Genomic DNA, 20,308 nt, shown 5'->3' with positions numbered 1-20,308 from the left:
AAATAATGAGCATGAGATGGCACACTATTTATGGCCCGAAAGTGGACCTCAGTTGGTCGTGAATGGTCTTATGACTAATTTAATACTAAATTAGTTGATACCGGCTTTTAAATCCCTTCTTAAATGGAATGTACAGAAAACTGGAAAGTATTTTACCGCTCATTTTGGAACATGTTTATATGCATGTGTTTACGTAGTAAAATCTGCGATCTAAATGTTTTTTCCAGTATCTCTCGATTTTCGCATGCACCTAAGTTGGTAAAGGTCCACCTTTAAACGAGTACCGAGTGGCTCGCCAGTTAGTTAGAAGTGTATTACTAAACACACGCACAATTATGCATGTCAAATTAAGTGCAAATCCGCCCGAGTAATAAAACCTGCGGGGGGTGACAGAAGACCAGGGAGGAGTGTTGTGGGCGGGTCATAAATCTTCACGTTGCTAGTCTGGAGAATCGGAGAGCAGTAACTAATGATGTTCATAATCGGAGTGGCATGTAAAAGGATAATGGCGAAAGGCTGATTAACAAGGAAGGCAAGCCACAACTTCATTTAAGCTCTCTCCGCACACTTGTGCGCTTTGCGTGTATTTGTGTTTGTGCGCTTATGCTTGTGTGAGTGAGTCGGAAGTGTCAGTAGTGGACGCCATTAATTTAGCGGAAATAAACAAACAAAATCAACGGGGAAACAGTAAACCGCAAGAGGGAGTGGGGGAGGGAATGGGTGAAGTGGCGAGTGAGAAGCAGGCTGAAATCTCAGTACTTGGCATGTGCTTGTGTTTGAACAGGATATGCTCGTGCTCCGCTTATAATTGGAGCATAAAGTGAAGCTGTAAGAGATGTGCAAGGCCGTAAAAAAGGCCAGGAAGTGGCAACAGAAACCAAAACCAAAACCGAAACAGAAAAGGGCAGCTGAGAAGAAAGAGCAGCGCCAGCAAAGATACATTTACAGCATGGCCTCGTTACACACACTCAGCAAAAGAATTCTAGAGTCTCCCCCTATAAATAAAATCCCCTAGCGACTCTATTTCTTTTTTTTCTGTATCCTGCTCTACACGGCAGAGTTAATTTATGACCTACAGCAATACACATACAGAAACACAGATTGTTCCTCCACTTAAGTGTTATAGCCGAAAAGACTTTCCAATGCCATCCTGTGCCGAGTCATGAATTTTAAGTAACTCTGTCTGCCTGCCTGCCTTTGTTTCTGGGCCTTTCCGTTTGCATTCTTTTCACAATTAATGTAAAATTTAATTTGGCTGGGCTTGAACACACGTTGCGTGTGAAAAGGGAATGGAAATGGCCGTAGTAAAAAGGATTTTCATATAAATATTTTACTTGTCTGCCATCCGAAAACAATTAAACGCGGTTAGGAATTTTAAGCAAGGCTAAGTCTTAAGGGAAAACTTATTTGAATGCCTACCACTATTCCGATAACATAGTTATTACTATGCAAAGAAGTAAATGGCAATTAAGCTTAACCATATTTCAGGAAGTCAAGGATGTGCTTTTAAACTATAAATATTTGAATAATATGATTGATTCAATAAGAAAAATAGTTGAGCTTGCTTATTATTTGTTATAATATTCATTGATTTTACCAGTAAGCTTTGTATAGCTCTACAGACAACCTTATCTCTTATATATATATATATATATATATATACAGCGCTCAGTTAAATTTATTTCTGCCAAGTTATTGCTCACGTATTTATTAAATATTTGTTTTGATTCAATTATTTCATTATGGAATGCAAACACTATTAGCCCTGTCCCGGCATTTATATTACATATTAACTTGACCGAAGCAGGAATAACTACATATGTACACAGTAATGTTGTGGAGCCCGTTGAAATCCTGGTCCGTACACACACACTTATAGTAAATTGAATGGGCAATTGTGGTTTTCTATTAAAAATGAGTGGGCTTCTCACACAAACTGCAGTGCGTATGGAAACCGCACGAGCACATCGACAAATTCCGTTTCTGCGTAAGTGTTAGCCAGCAGTTTTATGGCTTTGGCTATTATTTTATCATTTTTTTGTTTTTGTGTGAATGTTACTGCGTGTTTGTCTCTGTCTATAAATATTTATTACAATTTTGTTGGGGACCAGAAGATTGAATAGGAAAAGCTTCTGCACGACAGTTAGTTAGTAGATGTAGATAGATATATACTTGCGTTGACAGCAAAGTTTGCCGGGACCTTACTCACCCGATTTGGTCCAGACTTCCCATTCAATTAGGCACACATAACTCAGAGTACACCAAACCCACATCAGCGCACCAAATTGCTGATTCAATTGTGGATGCGGGTCAACAAATTTTTTTTTGGGGTAACTAACGGTCAGACCCAAGATTTCCATTCAGATTCGTGCCGCAAAACTTTGTACAATTCCTTGTGTAAATAAATTAGAACGCAACGCGAGTTGGGGAATATCACTTTTAATTATTTGCAAATAAAAGGCGCCCGAACTCTTGCAATTAAGAACCGAAAAGTACCCACCGAAAAATGAGCAAATCATAATGAATAAATGTCGCACCGGAAGTGAGCGGAAGTCTGGCCAAGAGTTGCCCTCTCCCGTTCGCCATTACATTTCCGCTCAAGTAACGGGATTTATCAGGAAGGGTTGTCGCCGGGCTTATTCCTAATGGGAAACGCTGCTTGGCATAATAAACCGTTCGCTCATTTTTTCTGCCTTTGTTGTTGCCTTGAAAGCGTGTTGACTTTGTTAATAAGTTTTGTAATAAGTTGCTGGCCAAGTTAAGGGACTGTCCAAGGATATATACAAACCGCAAAGGCATAAATAACCCAAGAATGCGGCTAAAAAAGTGCGGTGCAAATGGAAGTTAAGAAAACTGATTATTAGGGGCTAAGAAAATACCAAAGAAGAGGAGTACATTTGTTTTAGGTCTTAAAATGTCCTTGGTGTTCTGAGTTCTAAGAGAGATCTGAGATGTGAACCCCAAGAACACGGCTTAAGGGATTAATCAAAACTTTTTAGAATACTTACAATCTTTTTACCTATTCTGCAACTACGTACCTCTCCTGATAAATGCCCCTTTTTCCAGCAGCAAAAAGAGAAAGTATCATTTAACTGTCACCAAACCGCAATACCGGCATCCAAAGCCGAAGTTCCAGACTGTGCAAAAACTAAAGAAGAATGAGGAGAGAGGCAAAAAAAGATGATTAATTTACGCGTCCATTGGTCTATTCGTTGTCCTTCCTAGGGACTCTCTCCTTCAATGAGAATGGGGCCCATTGTTTGCCCAGATTTACAAAAGCAGCCGAAACTTAATTTGATTAACTTTGAGTAGGTTTTTTTTGTCGCCTTTGTCTTTCCGGCTTCGGTTCATCAGCAGATGAGATGCGAGCGGGAAAAGTGGATAGAAGAGGATTGGACTGGCGATGGATGGCGGATGGTGGCAAAAACGGGCGGCCGAAGGACAAAGGCTGGGCATGGTGGCAACTCTGACGTTGATAATGATGTGGCCAGCCATCATCAGCGCTCGTCCGATGGCCATAAAAAGTTACAGACTTTTAAGTGTCCTGCGTTGGCATTTTATTTTAGTTTATTGGTCGGCAATGGCAAATGAAAATGCCAACTGAGAGATGAGGTGGAGCGCGTTTATGGCCGGGGCGTTATACATAGACGGGTGCTCGTAAATCGGTATTAGTATACCTAAATGATGTCCTCGCCATTCCACAGACACTGAATACGAATCGCGGGCCGAAGGCAAATTGAATGCCAATTTTATTTGAACTTAATTAAATGGCGGAACTTATTTAGAAAAGAAAATGGCTGGAAAAACAAAGTTCGCAGCAGCTGTTGCCTCAGCTTCTAGCAGTATGCTCACACGAACACAAAAGAGGAGCCACATTAAAGATTTTACCCTTAATACTCTGAGCAGAAACATTAAGACTACAATATGAGTTGACGGATGGATCACTTGTATCAATAGTTACACTTAAATAAGCATATATACCTTTAATATATGCTTGGTAGATAATATTGTTGAATTTTAGTTCACAAGGTGAATTCCCTTCGTCTTTTCAAATCTAATCTTAAATAATCTTGAAATCAATATTTTCTCAGAGGTTCTCCCAGTGTTGTACATATTTCATTCCAACAATATTGAACTTTTCATAACTTAATTAAGCAACAACGAGACTGGAATTGCCTTCATATATGCATTAGTTGGAGTTGGTGTAACCCGGGCTAAAACTTTGCCAGTCTGTGTGGTCTAATGTCTTTGCTTTGGCAATTTGGCTAAGGGCGTTTTGCTGTTTTGTTGTTGGTGCTTTTCAGCTGATGCGATCCTTTCTGTTTTCCCTGCTGCTGACGCTGTTCTCGGTAATGTTTGCTTTCATTAACATTATTGTTGCTATTGTTGTTCGTTCAGCAACAACAACAAACATTGACGCAACTACACTTCAATGCATTTTGTGCAACAGCTACAACAACAACACCGCCAGCAACAACAAGAACAATAGCAACAACTCCGACAAGCCCCCAAAGGTATAATTTCAATTTCAACACTTTACAAACACGCCACAGTTGCGTCATTAACTGGGAAGTTTGCATGCGCGTCTCGTCTGCAGCTTTCCGTCGGTACACTGAAATAATTAATTGCACGTAAGGGGAATTTGGCCGGAATTTACTGAAGCCAGCGGGCTTAAATTGTAAGAGTTTGGTGCCAATTTAGATGAAACTTCATGGCTAAACAAGCAGATAACCAAAACAGCAACTATAAAGGATTAAAAACTGTTATCTTTTAATAAATTTAAATATTTTTTGTAGTGCCGCTGAGTATTTAAGTCTGTATCGCAGGGTGGCCCTAAGTGCGCTGGCTGACGGAAATGGCCGAAAGCAACAACGGCGAGAACAACAACAACGCGAAGATGAGTTCAACGCAGCGTCAGGTGCAGCAGTACGATAGTCGCAACTGCAGCAGCGAGAACAAGCTAGAAAAAAAAAAACACTTTTCCAGTAGTTGCTGTTGTTTCATAAAACTTTATTGTTGCATGTTTGTTGCTTTGTGCCGCTGCTATCGTTGTTGCTGTCGTCCTGTTGTCGCGGCTGCTGCATTGCCTCAAGCCATACATAAAATCATTTGTGCCACCCCGCCCTCGAGCATTGACTAATGCTGACACCCCGGCAACATGAGCCCCGCAGCAGCAGCATCAACTGCAACAACAGCAGCAGAGCATTACAACAGTTGTGGCCCATTAAGTTGACGCTTTTCCGTTGCATTTGCTGTGACATTCGTCCCAATGCCATCGAGATGCCATCCCGACGTCTGTCGGGGGCGTTGATAGCCATCTTACTGGGCGAGCAGCCGCTAAGCAAAGTGGAAAAAGGCCACAGTTCCGCTTGGTTATACACGCCAACCTTCAAGGTGAGTGGGGATGAGATTGGAGCTGGGCGAAGTGGAGAAGTGGGGAGGGTCGAAAGCCCTTGGTGCATATTAAATCGATTTCTGAGAGAGTTGGACCAGGAAGGAGGAAGAAAATCAATTTCAGTCCTGATGGAATAATCTAATTTTTATTACCGCTGCATAGCCATTCGTCATTTGCTTATTCCTTTGCATACAGATGAACAGACGAGGTTGTCGTACTAGCTATGCGTATTAGGTAAAATTTAGTTAAAACGTGTATCATGTATTATATAATTTTAACGTAAAGAGTATTAAACAGTACATATATATATATACCAATAAATTGTATGTAAGATAGAAAAACCAAGAGATTACTTTATCTTTAGATCCTTGACTATTAAAGCACCAGTTTCGCATGAAATTTAACAAACCTGCAGTTTCTCTTAACTGTTGACAGTGCTATTGTTTTAACCGCTGTTGTGTCCACATAACTTTTATCTGCTTCCACCATTTCTCATCGACTAAATGCTGCCGGATGCACAAGCTGCAAAAACACCGGCAAACAGGATTGCACATTTCTTTTATGCAGTAATCATTTGCGGCACTTTATTGAATTCCGAGCGGCACCGGCAACCGAAAACAGCCCGTACAACAAGTCCCGCCCACTTCCGCCCGCCGCTGGCAGGTGTTGGCTTTCCATTCCTCGCCCCACGCCCACCCCGCGTTTCCTTCGCTTGGCACTTTCCCCGAGCTCTTTTTCCGCTTCGATTTTTCCTCTTGTTATTCTTTCCCACACATCACATGCTCGCTTTGGCTTCTTGCTGCCTCATCGTGATGTTTGCCTTGCTTTGGCCTTCCAAAAAGTGCAGCAGAACGCTGCATACTTTAAGGCGAAAGTCAACCGCAAAGTGAATTCCGCCATCGACAAGCGCAATCTTGAAGGAGCACGATTCTTGGCTATTTTTCAGTTGGTTTTTTTAAGGAAATTTCTAAATTTATATACATATTACAATTACTACTCAGTTTTTTTTTGTATGATAAAAATCTTAGAATAAACTATCGAACAAAACGACTCTTAAAATGTGCTTAAATTTTTTAAAGTATAGGCTTAGTTAGTTTACACAAAAAGGTTGGTTGTGAATGAGATTCTAGACCTAGGCGTTTAGTTTTTATGCTCTTATTTCTTATAAGTTTTCTTTGGTTTAGCTACTAACTGCACTTTTTCTAGCCAAAACTGTGCCAGCACTGCACATATAGTAAGCCAGGGAGTGTTAATCTTCGGCAATCTTAATGCGGATATATTAAACTTATTTTTACAGCATTTCTCTCGGCGATTGCTTAGCCCCCTCAGCAATCTCGATTCTTTATTTTCATATACTTTGTATTACTTGTGCCGCGCCCTGCTGCCGCCCATATCCTGCTAGTTCCTCAGATTTCGAAAGCGCGATAAACTAACTGCCTGCCTGCCAGCCCCACCCCTGGGCGCTTTTCAACACTGGCAGACAGACAGTAAGTGGTGCAGTGGGTGGTGGTGTAAGGTTGTCTGATGGTGGGTGGCTTGGTGGGTGGTGAAGGGCCATGTGTATGTATTTCGCAACTTGAGGCGCTTGCCACTTCCGCTGGCGGTCTATAAGAAAACACTAACACACTCGCTGTGTTTGGATGGATAGAACTTTTCTACTGCTTTCCATTTATTTTTTGTATATTTTGGGTTTTCTCGCACTTATTTTAGTTTTATTGCCCGGCATTTTATTGCACAAATTTTAATATTTATTTTTGCTGTTGGTTTATTTTGCACTATGCCTGGAAGGCGCTCCAGTGTGTGTATGTGTGGGTTGAAGTGTGTTTGTGTTGGTTTTACCGAAACACACACTTGCACGCACACACACACTTAGAAACTCGGGATGCTTTGTTTGCTGTCTGCTCGCGTTTAGTTAGCGTTTTTCTATTGCAGCTCCATTTTAATGTTTAACAAACTTGAATGGCGCAGTTGAGAGCACCCAAACAAACAGAAAGAAAATACAAACGATTTTAATTTTTTTCGCCTTTTTCACTTCTTGTTTGCCCCTTGTTTTGTGCAAAAACTTTTGTGAAAATTATTTCAAACTGTGAAAACTGTTTTTGTGCCTTCTCTTTTGTTCCGCTTGCATATTTATCTCATTTGGGAAAACAGTGAGTTGTATTATTGCATTCAATAAGAAAAGTCATTATTTTAGGTTTTATATATAATTTAGACAGTCACCACTGAATTGTGATACCAAATACTAATTTCGCAATAGAAATACATGCCATGGATAAACATTTAACAACAAAACTAACAAACTAGCGAGTTGATCATTGTTAAACGGATTTGGCCGGAAAATGTGCTCTAAAGCCAGGAATATCTGGGTCCAGGTGGAGGTGGATGATAAAAATTCATATGCTGATAGTGCTGAGTATTGCAGTACATTTGTCCCGGATCTTGGTTGCCCGATTGGGCGGGCCTTGCAGGATATTCAGGTTTCGAGTTCTGCAAATTTGCCGAACAACTATAGTGGTCACCACAGCCCCTATGCACGGCCCCATACGCATGAGATCCTTGAGCTCTAAGGGATAAAATAAATTATTACAAAAAGACCAAATCTCTCTTACCTACTCTGTTACATACCGGGGACTACTTTTTAAGTATCGATCCTGAATAGGTGGTAGATTTCCATGAAACCTGGACGGACCCATCATGACCCGGTGCGGATAGGATGGGTCCTCCACATTACTGGAAAGATTGTTCGAGTGCTGACTGGTGAGATTTTAAATATCGGCGGAGTCTTATACTTGCAACACTTACTGAGCATATCGGTGATTAACTTTTAGATTTCGATCGTGAGCTGTTGATGCATTCCCTTGAAACCTGGACGGATTACCCACCATCATTCCTGGAGGCGAATGAGTTGTGGCCTGCATAGTCGTCGGAGGACTGGTAGTGGCTATTATCATCATTTTGCTAAAATTATCACTTCCGTAAAGTCTTGCAAACTGCTCAATGCTTTCCTGCATGTTATAATAAATTCTATTTACTTAGTTTGAAAACTTTTAAAAGCGTGTCCTTACATCCGGACAAAAAATTCCGGGTAACCGCACTCCGCTGTATTCCATGTTCTAATTTATGAAATAATTTAAAAGATTATAATTTTGATAGTATAAAAAAAGGAATTTGGAGTGGATTTGGCTTGTTGTAATGGAGACGAAATTCGAAAATAAAATAACAATTTTTGACAGGAAACCTATGGAATTAAACCCATATTTGACGGAATTTTCGTGGCATATATTGATTGAAAGGAACACGTTTGAAAGTTTAAAATTAAGTACAATTTTAAAGTTGTATTCATATCAATGCATTAAGGTAAGTCACTTTTATTAATTTGATTACCATTCAACTGACTGCAGTGCCTTTGGTCAAGTTAAGCGTTAAACAGTTGACAGGCAATTATTGCACCCGCATAAGGACATCAACTACTCGGCACATTCGTTTAATTCTCCGTTTATTAATTTACGTTGGAAATCCTTAACGACAGGTTCATATTTTCATGGCTGCCACGGCAACCTCATTACCGGCGACTTGTTGTAAATAATTATTTGCGGCTTACAAGCATTTTTTGTGCCCTTAGCGTATGCGGAATTTATGAATAAATCATTTGATCCCCATTCGCCAGTGGCTGTCCTGCTTTCGAGTGGATGACCTCTTCGCCGGATAATATGCAATATGCATTTCCGTGGCGCCACCGATTCGCCGGGCAGGTGCTTGCCGTTGAGTTTTAATTAATCGAGAACTCATAAAAATATTAAAATGCAAAAAAGCACCGGGTTTATGCCCATACGGCAATTCCAGGACCATATCGTCAAGAGTCGATGACGAGTGGGAAACGGCGATGCATGTTTTATTGCCCGGCATTCCGTGCCACATGAGTATGAGTGGGCAAAAGCCATAAAGCGGGGAGGTCCTTGCTGTCTGCGAAATATTAAATAAAGGCAGCATTTTATTTTTTGCTTTTATAATTGGGCATAATGTGTCAGGGCTGGAACATTTCATTCTAGCGCATTCCAGATAAGGGCATTCATTTGACAAAATTATCGGTTTATCAGTATTGATAAAACAATAATCAACAAAGAATGCCATTGTCGATTTTCTCTACTACATTTTTGGATGTTTTGTGGGCGTTGTAGTGGCGTGGCATACTCGCGCTGTATCGACGTCTCACTATTGGAAAATTGATTTGTGCACTTTTTAAATACAAATTTCTAAATAGGAAAACTTATCGTTGCAGGCAACATTTTGTTGTGTGTGGAACAGCTGTTTTTAACAGCTGATTTCATTGTTGTGGCGCCATTTATATTTATTTCTGGTATGCAGAACTAAATATTGGTCAATTATACTTGCATGCATTTAACATTATCTTAATCGACCGACTTTCAAAAAATAGGTTTTGCTCAATATAAATATTTTAGCTTTTATAGTTCCCGTGGTCTCGACGTTCAATATATAAAATATAAAAAACGGTTAAAACGGTTACCTCAAACAATCTATTATTATGTTTTGCTTTACGAGTAAAAAAATAAATCCAAAAGCACTTATCCATAATAAACTTATTGCTTATTGCTTGAAACCCATTAACACAGTAGGTGAAAAATTAAACAACACTGATTGTAAGAAAAGCTGACAACTCTTGGCCAGACAACTCTGACGAACAATCGATAATCAGTCACTTCGCTTGGCTGTCATTCCGTAATAAAACCATATAGTTTTTTTTCTGTGCTGCTTGGGAAGAAATTGTGCTACACTAACTTTTCGCACTACGCTTAATATGGCTGACTCCGGTTTGCAGCACAATGAACTAGAAAAAGGTTTGTAGAAACATTAGTCTATAGAATATTATTAAAAATTGAATTATTAACTACTCGTTTACTTTAGATGGTGAATCTTGCGAAAGCTGGCCTTTATTCAATAGGGGGTTGGTTTAGGTAAATATATTCTGCAGAATTTAGTAATCCCATATGTCTTTTCCAGGATCCCGGAACCCTGTTCTTCAAGCGCTGAAGAAGAAAGAAATGAACCTAAGCCAATTGCGCACAAAAGCCGTTCACGTTCTGTTTGCCCAACAGTAAATAGAGTTTTTTTTTCTCTTGAAAATCAATCTGATATGAACGCTAACACATCATCGAATATCGAGCGATCATATATTCCCATATGCGAAACAAGCTCGAACCGTGAATCCAACTCCGGAAGTGCACCAAATTCAAGCAAATCTTCGTCATGGTCATTAAGTGTGGAATTAAATGGAAGTGTTCCAGAACAGAAATCTTCCGTAATTAACTCCAATGAAACCATACATTCTGCGGGACAGGTTGGCGGCATTCAGAGCTGTATGACAGAAAGTGGTGGAAGTGTTCCAGAACCGAAATCTTCCGTAATTAACTCCAATGAAACCATACATTCTGCGGGACAGGTTGGCGGCATTCAGAGCTCTATGACAGAAAGTGATGGCCAGGGAAGTGTCGATTCTGAAACAATCTCTAGCATCAGAAAATCTACTTCCCTCATAGAACTCAAAGACAATTACAATGCAATCATTGACGAAGTTAATAATCAACAACTCACTAACGAGGGCAACATATTGCCCACTGAGACAGGTTCTATTTCCAATTTTAAAAGCTTGAAAGAAGAACCAAATGGATCAATTGATGAGATGGAACTAGAACTACTCTCGACGCATCCTTCATCGACCCCAATAAATAAATGTAATGACATGGAAGAAGAATTGCTCCCATTGCAATTTTCGTCATTTCTACCGACACCATCCGAAGAATATATTCTAAAACCCAAGGCCAGTTTTGTGCCATTAGCTTCCAGCTCAAATACAGAGCATGAATCAAAAGGAAATAATTGTAACACTGAAAAATGGTTGTCCCAATTGCGATATAGTTCAGATGAAAAGGAATCCAAAGACTTGTATTCCTCTTCTGATAGTCTCGATTTAAATTTCGATATCGGTGATAATGCCGAGAATCAACAACCTGGTGGAAAAGTAAATGCTGCTAAGGAGTTGTTCTCCAATGGCATATTGCAAAATTCGCAAGTTCTTGATACATTAGAACAACTCAAACCGTTTGGAAAAGATATAGCAGTTAAGTTTCAGTCCACCATAACAACTGAAAATTGTGGACTTCTTAAAGGTCCATCGCAGTTTCTGAAGATGCCTTATTTCATACCCGTGGAATCCGAGGCATACGTGCCTGAAACCTTTCAGGATCAAATGACTGAAGATGATTTAAAGGACGAACAGTCGCGCAATGATTTCATAAATCGTCTAAAGGCAACTGTTAGGTGGCGCGAGAACGAAAACAAGACCAAGGAGTCCAATGCAAAAATTATTCGCTGGTCCGATGGCACCCAGACCTTTCATGTGGGCAACGAGGTTTTCGATATGATGCAACACCCGGTGACCGTCAACCAGAACCATTTGTATGTTCGCCTGGACAGCTGCTACCAGCCTCAGGGTTTGATCAAGAATAAGTTGACTGTGCGTCCCATTTTGGACTCCAGTTTCGGACAGAGTCATGTCCAGGCCTTGCGTAATCGAGCCACGAATAAGCCGCAGTCTGGGTGCGTTAAGGTGATAACGAACATGGGCTCGAATCCCGAGCACGATCATAATCGGCGCATGAAGGAGGAATTGTCCAAGCTTCGCCAGGAGGATCGTGAAAAGAATCGCGCGTTTATGAAGAATCGTCCTCCGAAACGTGACAGGCACTATCAAGGCTCCGATCGCAATGTGGCCAAAAAGCCAGGGGCATTCGAAGAGGACGATGCCGAGGGTGCAGGTGGTGAGACAAGCTCTGCAGCTGAAGATTCGGATGAAGAAATGCGCAGCGAGGAAGATACCGAAAATCATATGGACGATGGAGCTTCTCGGAGCTCTCCCAATTCCCAGAAGGAAGGAAGTCAATTGGATTCCGAAGACGAACTAGTGATCGGAGGTGCTAATCGCAAGCCCAAGCGTTTGGTCTATTCCGATTCAGATTCCGACTAAATATTAAATAGCCTGTAGATACGAAATCTCAATAAACATAAGGCATTAGCCAGCCCGCAACAAAGCGTGGAACAAGGAGTAGCGCAACTGATAATTAATTAACAATTTCTCGCCCCCACGGTGGGCGTACGGCCATTGCCGTAATTAGGGGGCGTGGCAGCTGAGGGAGGCAGACATTGGTAGTCGGCGCAGAAATTGCTTAAGGTCACAATGGGGTCGTGATTGCAGCGCGGAGCACTCTAACCCAAATGCCATTGTCCGACTGCCAAACTGGCCGGCATTCCAACGCCCAAAGCAATTAGTGGTAGGTGCATTGGATTGCTGCCTGGTGTTTTTGGGAGATTGGACTCGTGACTCGGTGAGTCGTATGTGGGTTTTGGGGGGCGGCAAGTGGGTGGCTTTCTGGTCAGCGGCTCAGTCGGATTTTGCTCTTTGATTCCAGCTTTATATTTGTCACCGTCCAAAAGCTGTCGGCATCACAGGTAGCCGAAATAAGATACATACTTAGCTTGTTAAAAATTTGAAATTAATAAGTACTTTAGTACTGGAGAGTACTGGAAGTACTGGAAAGTTTTTAAAGTTTACATTGAAATAGTTATACATTTGGTTGTTAACTATGATTATTTTATCTCATTAAATAATTTGTTCTACTTGTTTCAGTGAATATCGCTATTGTTTTAATTGGTAAGTATTTTACAGTACCTTAAATGTAATAGATTCAGGTATTCAAAAATTCTCGTTCAGAACCCCTAGCCGATTTAATCTAGCCATGTCCGTCTGTCCATATGATCTATAAGATTTTAACGCACACTTCTCTGCAATAGGGATTTAATGTTATTTTCCTCCAAGCCGCTAGCCAAAACTTTCCTTTTCAGTTAACACCAATCACAATGAGAAACTTGAGCTTGAGGTTTGATGCCGATTAATGAACGTTGGACCCAGCATTATTGATTTTCGAGATGCATTCATTCATAATGTGAATGGTGAGAGCTGTATTTGCTCATTTAACTGGTGAAATTTGATCAGCAGCTCCTGGAACTTATGGGCTTGCATGCCACGGGGGGATTGTGTGTCCTGGTGAGGCTCGTTTGCTTCAAAGGCATATAAGCTCATTACAATGGCAGTGTCTTGACGTTGCTGCCTTCGCATTTGGAGCAACGCATTCGAATGTAACCGAGATATAGGACGACCCCTTTTACTACCCCCACATGCTGTGGGCCATAAACTAAACTGTCACGGATTTTCGGGCTGGGCCGAAAATCGAGCAGCTACACGACACGCCCGTAGGCCAAATATCTTGCACACATATTTGTCGACAAGTTGGCAAACTGTGCGGGCGAAAGGTGGCAAGTGGGTTGGTGGCATGTCAGCCTTTGTGCTAATGCAATTTAGTGCCTCCTGCAGCAAATGAACCTTGATTATGTGTTTATTAGACACCAATTTACGCCTGCTGCAATGTTGCCTCTTCTCCGCCTGCCGCTTTTCGTATACGTAAAATTGCATTCCTTCATTGTCATAAATATCATCTGCCGGCTTACCTGCATTTATACATCCCAGTTTATGGGCACAGCCTTTCAGAATTCAATTACTTCGATACTGCTGATCAATGAGGCGCAACTGGAGAAGTGCCGCTTAGTATATCTGCATGTGGTTCACATATTAATTGTTTAAAAATATTACTCACTGTATAACTTTTGTTGAGGTACAAAAGACACAAAATACACATGAGGACTTGGATTATTTATGCTCTAATAAACTCAGGTGATTAGATAGAAATAGATATAGAGCACTTATAACTTACACAATTGATTATTGTGTTTGTTTAAAATGTTTCTTATGCAAGGATGACAAAATAAATAAACTAAAACTATTACACTTCAAAATGAACTCTCTGAAAGTTTATGATTTTATGATCTAATAAAATTATGAGTAACATGCTTTTCATAACCTCCCCATAACCCATATCCAATTCTTTTCCCTGCCTGATGAGCCCAAAAGGTATTTTGACCATTTACAACCGTCAAGTAGATACACTCATTAACCCGAAAGTCTTGGTTTTATGGCCATTAAACATACCATATGCGTGAAGGCGGTTCTTGTTAGCCAAAGCAAACACAATTACACTTACGCACTCAAATTTATTTACAGCACATAAAGTAGACACTCGTTTTCGCACACACACACACCAGTAAGTTTACATACCTCAAAGGCATTAATTATTTATGAAGAGACAGGCTGAAATGGAAGCCCGCTGCACTGGAGAAAGGAATGTAATAAAATTACAAGCGAATGCCGTAAACCCGAAAGGTTTTGAAATTCGAGCAAGAGAAGGCGGCATTAAGTTTGCGGGCCGTGACAACTGCAAAACTGGCTAACTGGCAAGCTGGCCCCCAGTAATTAGAGGCTCTAATAAAGCTAAAGTTTCTCCAGAAAGTAGATGGGACAGTGGGCACATGTCACTTGTCAACGCAGCAATTTGACAGGACCTTTACTGAAAAGCCCCGAAATATATAGTACATATATATTTTCACACAAAGACAAGGATAACCACAAAAACGCAGCTAAATGCTGACCGAGTCAAAGCGATGAAGCAGGTCATCGTTGCTAAAGTGAGATTCATAATTATATTTACATAAATGTAAAAAAATTCGTTAAGTTCTTGAACCCATTTTAGAACTATTTTATAAAAATATTTGGTTAAATTAGTTATGCATTATGCATATGCATTAATGAATAATCTGAAATTTAATTTGATTTAATTTAAAATAAAATCAAACACCTTTTTTTACCCATCGAATATGAAGTAAGTTGGTCAAACTTTTCAGTTAGCTCTGCATTTATGGAGCGCACTGTATAGATGTGTATGTAGCTATGTCACTCTTTAGATACTCAACTTGTATTCTCAAGCACTTTGGCTTTGTAGATTTTATGTCTTGCGGCTTGCATTATAAAATTAGTGGCATGCTTTAATGTGGCAAATAGTCGATGGGTGGTAAATGGCTGGTGTGACAGTAGAGGTTTGTGGGGAAGGGACGAGGTCACTTTGGTCCCCTGGGCGACTTCAGAGAATTGCTGTATGTGACAGTTGTTGAAATTTCACTGTCTCTCATTAACAATTGGCAATTATGCGGCAAACTCGAATTGCGTTTGTGCACATGTATTGAGCTAATATTTGCTTAAATCAATGAGCGCTTAGGCAGCGAAATTATTTCCTTTTATTTCATTCCATTTACAGTCGAAATGGTATTAATGGCATTACCATACCCAATGTTTGCGCACACTAAAGAGCCCGAAAATCGAATGTGTGTGTCATTAGTTGAATACGCATTAACGTTCATAAATAACTTTACACTTAATGCGAAACAGGCCAAATAGGCACCAAATAGGCATACACATACACATATACTGCCGTAATGCATTTAAGCGGTTTTCGTTGATCACATTTATCATTAAAGCTGCATTCATTGAATAAATAATGCACAGAAACAAGCATAACTGTAAATTGCAAATCTGCTTGATTTGACTAATTGTTGAAATTGATAGCAATAATTGATATATTAGGGCGTTCAATAGCTATTGCATTACATAACCGTATTAGTTTCTTAGCAGCCAAAATAGGATAATTTGAAAGTCTCATCTAACAGTTTTTTATTTTAAGCATAATTAAGACCGATTTTCGTATACACACCTTCCTTTTTATACCCTTTATGATTTTTTTATTTTTGTTATGAACTCCTCACGCTCTATCCATTGCAGGCAACTATTAAATTAAGGGCTTTCTGTTAGCTAAATAAATATACTCTAAAGTATTCCGTTGATAGTAAGCTGTCACCAGATGTCACCTGCCAGTTTAAGATACCATCCGGTACTGGGTTAAGTTTTCATTAAGTAATGCACCGCTTGTTTTTTCGCTTATATTCCAATTTCAGTTGAAACTGAAACGAAAGTGGTCATGTTCGAGTTCCTTCATCAGATGAGTGCACCGAAACTATCCACCGCAATTTTGAGATACATTTTTCGGTACGCGCAATTTATTGGAACGATCTTTTTCTGTCTACACAATAAGAAGGACGATGAAACTGTATTTATTCACAATTGGCTCAAGTGGCTGAATGTTACGCATCGCATATTAACTTTTACCAGATTCTTTTGGGTCTATTTAGGGTCCATATCGATTAAGACAAATCGCGTCCAACTAGTACTTCACGTAATGCGACTTGTGCTGAGCATTCCCAACGTTGCAGTAATCTTGGGCTACCACATTTTTCGAGGCCCAGAAATAATCGATCTTGTCAACCAGTTCTTGCGTCTCTTTCGGCAAGTGAGTGATTTATTCAAGCCGAAAACACCTGGATTCGGCGGCAGACGAGAATTGATATTAATCCTACTGAATTTGGTATCCTTCGCCCATGAGCAAACATATCTGTGGTTTACGATACGGAAAGGATTTTCTTGGCGTTTCATAATCGATTGGTGGTGCGACTTTTACCTAGTCAGTGCCACCAATATATTATTCCACATCAATTCCATTGGCTATCTCAGTCTGGGTGTTCTTTATTCCGAGCTCAATAGATATGTCTATACAAACTTGCGAATTCAATTGCAAAAGTTAAATACTTCGGGCAGTCAACAAAAAATACGAAGAGCACAAAATCGTTTGGATAAGTGCATAAGCTTGTACAGAGAGATATATCATACCAGCATTATGTTTCACAAGCTATTTGTTCCTCCCCTTTTCCTGGCCCTGATTTATAAGGTTGTACTAATCGCCTTGATTGGCCTGAATATGGCTGTAGAGTTTTATATAAACAGTTTCGTATTCTGGATACTTTTGGGCAAACACGTATTGGATCTTTTTCTGGTAACTGCCTCCGTTGAGGGAGCTGTTAACCAATTTTTGAACATTGGAATGCAGTTTGGAAATGTCGGTGATCTTAGCAAATTTCAAACTACGGTTAGTCAATTTATTTTCATAGATTTAATACCGATTTAAACATTTTATTCATTACAGCTGGATACTTTATTCCTTCATCTGAGGCTTAGCCATTTTCGAGTCAGCATTTTGGGCCTATTTGATGTCACCCAAAAGCAATATCTACAGTTCTTATCAGCACTCGTATCTTGGCTAGCTTTTATTGCACAATATAGAATGCAGGTCGGAAATTGTTAGGCATATTGAAAAGTAATTCGGTTTCTTGTAATATTATTGTAAGATTTCTCATAGCACTTAAATATGTCATATTGTATTAATAAAATGTCATCAATAAATAAATTTTGAATAAATAGGGGCCCCAAATCGCTGTGGCATGCTGTAACATCATTTTTGCCGTACTCTGTGAAGTCACTTAATAATCTGCATTTACGTGAAAGTCACAAAATTATGAAAGAACGCACCATATGCCCGTGTGTCCACCTGTCAGGGGGCACATAGCTCATTTTAATGGCTGTGGAAATGAACTTTCGCCACGTGATTTGGCCAGCAGTTGGACCCTGGGGCCAGTCACATCAATAGATAATTTTTCATAATTAAAGTTTATGTGCATGTGGTTCGCTTATCCAACACATTTTCCTCGGTGGAGTAATCCCTCGACTCGCTTGGGTTCATTAAGGATCATAAAATGTTTCATTTTCATTTCAGGGAAACGTTAGGTTTAGTGTTGATGATTGTGTTGCTTGCACAGGAATTTCAAAATGAACTAAAGATTTAGCTTTAGTATGTCGTCATTTTCATGCACAATTTACTATGATTTATTAAATTTCATGTTGATCCTTTTTGCTTTGGCTTAATTTACATACATATTTTTAATGTATTAAGCCAATTAAGGCTGACCCGCACACGGAAAACTGTAAGACTGACCGTTGTCCTTCGAGCAGGTTGTCCTTGCCGAGAAGATTAATTTAGACGGAGCTGCCTTTGTGTTTCATTAAACAGATTTGGTGTTATTTACTTAAACACTTAAAATAAATGTGCAAATATTTCCATCGGCTGCTGAGTTTAATTGAAATTCCTTCGTCCTGTCCTGGTCAGCCTGCCATCCTTGAGGTGACAATTTAAGCACGCTCAATGCCAACGGATAATGACGTTGATTGTGGCATCTCCTTGGTAGTTTCTTCCGTCTCGTTCTCGTCCTTGCTGCCATCCATCAATCGCAGCACCCGGCTTCCTGGCCGTCCTGGAAGCCTGGTCTTCTGAGCAGCAGCTGCAGCAGCATCGGCAATAGCAACAAAGGCACATCATGTTGAGATGTTGCCATTGCTGTCCTTATCCCTCATCCCTCTTCCTTGGTCCTGCGTTCTGCGTCCCATGTGTATCCTTGTGCTCCGTGCTCGCTCTCCGTTGTTCTTGTTGCACTTTGCTCTGACATTTTGAGTTTATGGCATATTTGCATTATGACTCTGCTGCTCTGCTGCCTGGCCCGGCCCGGCCTTTCCATTCCGCCCACCTCCTACGTCCTTCTCGTTGCAGTGTGTGTGTCCTTTTCATGGTGCACTTGAACAATGACGTTGACTTTGTCGTTGAGGTTGCCATGAATGCATGGGCCAGGACTCTGAACCCGACTCCTGCTGACGCAGCTGTTAACAAGGCAAATAACAACGCATGCTTGCATAAAAATTATGCAAGGCTTAACAACCTAAAACTATTTCGACCCCGCCCAGCTCCCTTAATTGGTCAATTTCGCTGCTCCTCTTTGGCCCATGCTCGACCCAAATGGGATATTCTTGAGCTCTTTTTAAGGCTCAATCTGTGTCCTTGCAGCCAACCCATCAATGGGTTCCGGCTGTCGGTGCCCTGTACGAGCTGCATTTTGTCATCTGGACTGCTGGATATCATGGAAACGAAAGTAAGCCTTCATCTATCAAGCATTACCGTACGGCTTTTGGCCAAATCTACTTAAGTTCAATCCAGGCACGTTTTGGGTTGCAGAGTACAGAGCGAAAATCGGAGAATAATTAGGTCATTAGGCAGCGTACCCTTAATATTGACGAAATTTTCTATCTATTATATTATTATTGTTAAACATTAAAATAACGATTTTATAAATTCAATCAATAATTTTATTGGATATTAGTATTGGATATTAGTAAAATTACAATTACGCGATTAGCAAGCACACCTACTCTGACTTAAGAATTATAATGGAGTGGAAACTCTAAGAAATATTTGCTATCAAAATTCAAAGTTTCGTCAGATATTACTTTCATGCTTCATGTTTTTCTTCCGTGCATATGAAATGCAGGCGGCTTAGTCTAGGCCATGCCTTTTAAATATTACCAAAAATGAAAGTCAAGCTTAATCCCAGAGAACTTTATAAGCCGTTAAGCCGATTTAGTCTTTTGTTATCCCTCTCTAATGCCAGACTCATGTGGAGCAGCTAAATGTGTTGATATCACTTTTAATTGGAAGTTCAGAGATTTGCATCTGACTGAATATAAAATGCTGCATGTCACACTGCAAACTCTCTGAGTGACCACAGATAAAGCTACGGTTTTGTTTCACAATTCCGCACGCTTTTTCCTTTTTTTATGCTTAACAAACGTGTCTGTTAACCAAAAAATCGGGTAAGAAGAAAGAACTTTAACAAAACCCCACTGATGTAGATAGAGACAGTGATGAGAAGGATGTTGCAGATACAAACACGCATACACACCCGGGGTAAAACAAAGTTGAACAAAGCAAGGGCGCACAATGTCTACACTAAACCTGAATGTGTAGCAATTTGCTAAACAAGAAAATAATTGACTTGCCACGATGTGTGGCAAGCTATCCCACACATGTCCCGGGCGAATGTGAAGCATTCTTAAAGAGGGCAAATTGAATTTCAACCGAAGGACGAACGGCGCGCCTAAGTATGCAACACTTTTTTCCCGGC

The 20,308-nt window shown here is 40.2% G+C and overlaps 3 protein-coding genes across 5 annotated transcripts; 2 read left to right on the top strand and 1 right to left on the bottom strand.

Annotated features, from left to right (window-relative positions):
• Window positions 1–7,589: 7,589 nt before the first annotated feature.
• On the bottom strand, window positions 7,590–8,505 carry LOC117144049. 2 transcript variants are annotated; one of them, XM_033309019.1, is made up of 4 exons: window positions 8,461–8,505; window positions 8,198–8,400; window positions 8,021–8,149; window positions 7,590–7,958 (listed from the first exon to the last, which is right to left on the bottom strand). In XM_033309019.1, exons 1-4 carry the CDS (start codon window positions 8,503–8,505, stop codon window positions 7,742–7,744), a joined length of 594 nt encoding a protein of 197 aa, XP_033164910.1. In that variant the 3' UTR covers window positions 7,590–7,741. The 2 variants fall into 2 exon arrangements, with proteins under 2 accessions (XP_033164910.1, XP_033164911.1); XM_033309020.1 differs by having other exon boundaries at window positions 7,742–7,958; window positions 8,021–8,125.
• A 1,601-nt stretch (window positions 8,506–10,106) lies between these two features.
• LOC117145452 (another transcription unit protein) lies at window positions 10,107–12,509 on the top strand. Of its 2 annotated transcripts, XM_033311120.1 has the most exons (3): window positions 10,107–10,251; window positions 10,319–10,358; window positions 10,415–12,509. In XM_033311120.1, the coding sequence occupies exons 1-3, from the start codon at window positions 10,212–10,214 to the stop codon at window positions 12,435–12,437; spliced, it is 2,103 nt and encodes a 700-aa protein (XP_033167011.1). In that variant the 5' UTR covers window positions 10,107–10,211; the 3' UTR covers window positions 12,438–12,509. The 2 variants fall into 2 exon arrangements, with proteins under 2 accessions (XP_033167011.1, XP_033167012.1); XM_033311121.1 differs by lacking the exon at window positions 10,319–10,358 and having other exon boundaries at window positions 10,189–10,251.
• Window positions 12,510–16,389: 3,880 nt separating this feature from the next.
• Window positions 16,390–17,607, top strand: LOC117145213 (putative gustatory receptor 92a). Its single transcript, XM_033310781.1, has 2 exons — window positions 16,390–17,391; window positions 17,449–17,607. Exons 1-2 carry the CDS (start codon window positions 16,390–16,392, stop codon window positions 17,605–17,607), a joined length of 1,161 nt encoding a protein of 386 aa, XP_033166672.1.
• The last annotated feature ends 2,701 nt before the right edge of the window (window positions 17,608–20,308 follow it).

This window comes from Drosophila mauritiana, chromosome 3R, assembly GCF_004382145.1.
Source record: "Drosophila mauritiana strain mau12 chromosome 3R, ASM438214v1, whole genome shotgun sequence".
NCBI lineage: Eukaryota > Metazoa > Arthropoda > Insecta > Diptera > Drosophilidae > Drosophila > Drosophila mauritiana.
The sequence above is the reverse complement of the archived record's forward strand: the minus strand, read 5'-3'. Positions and strand labels throughout refer to the sequence as shown.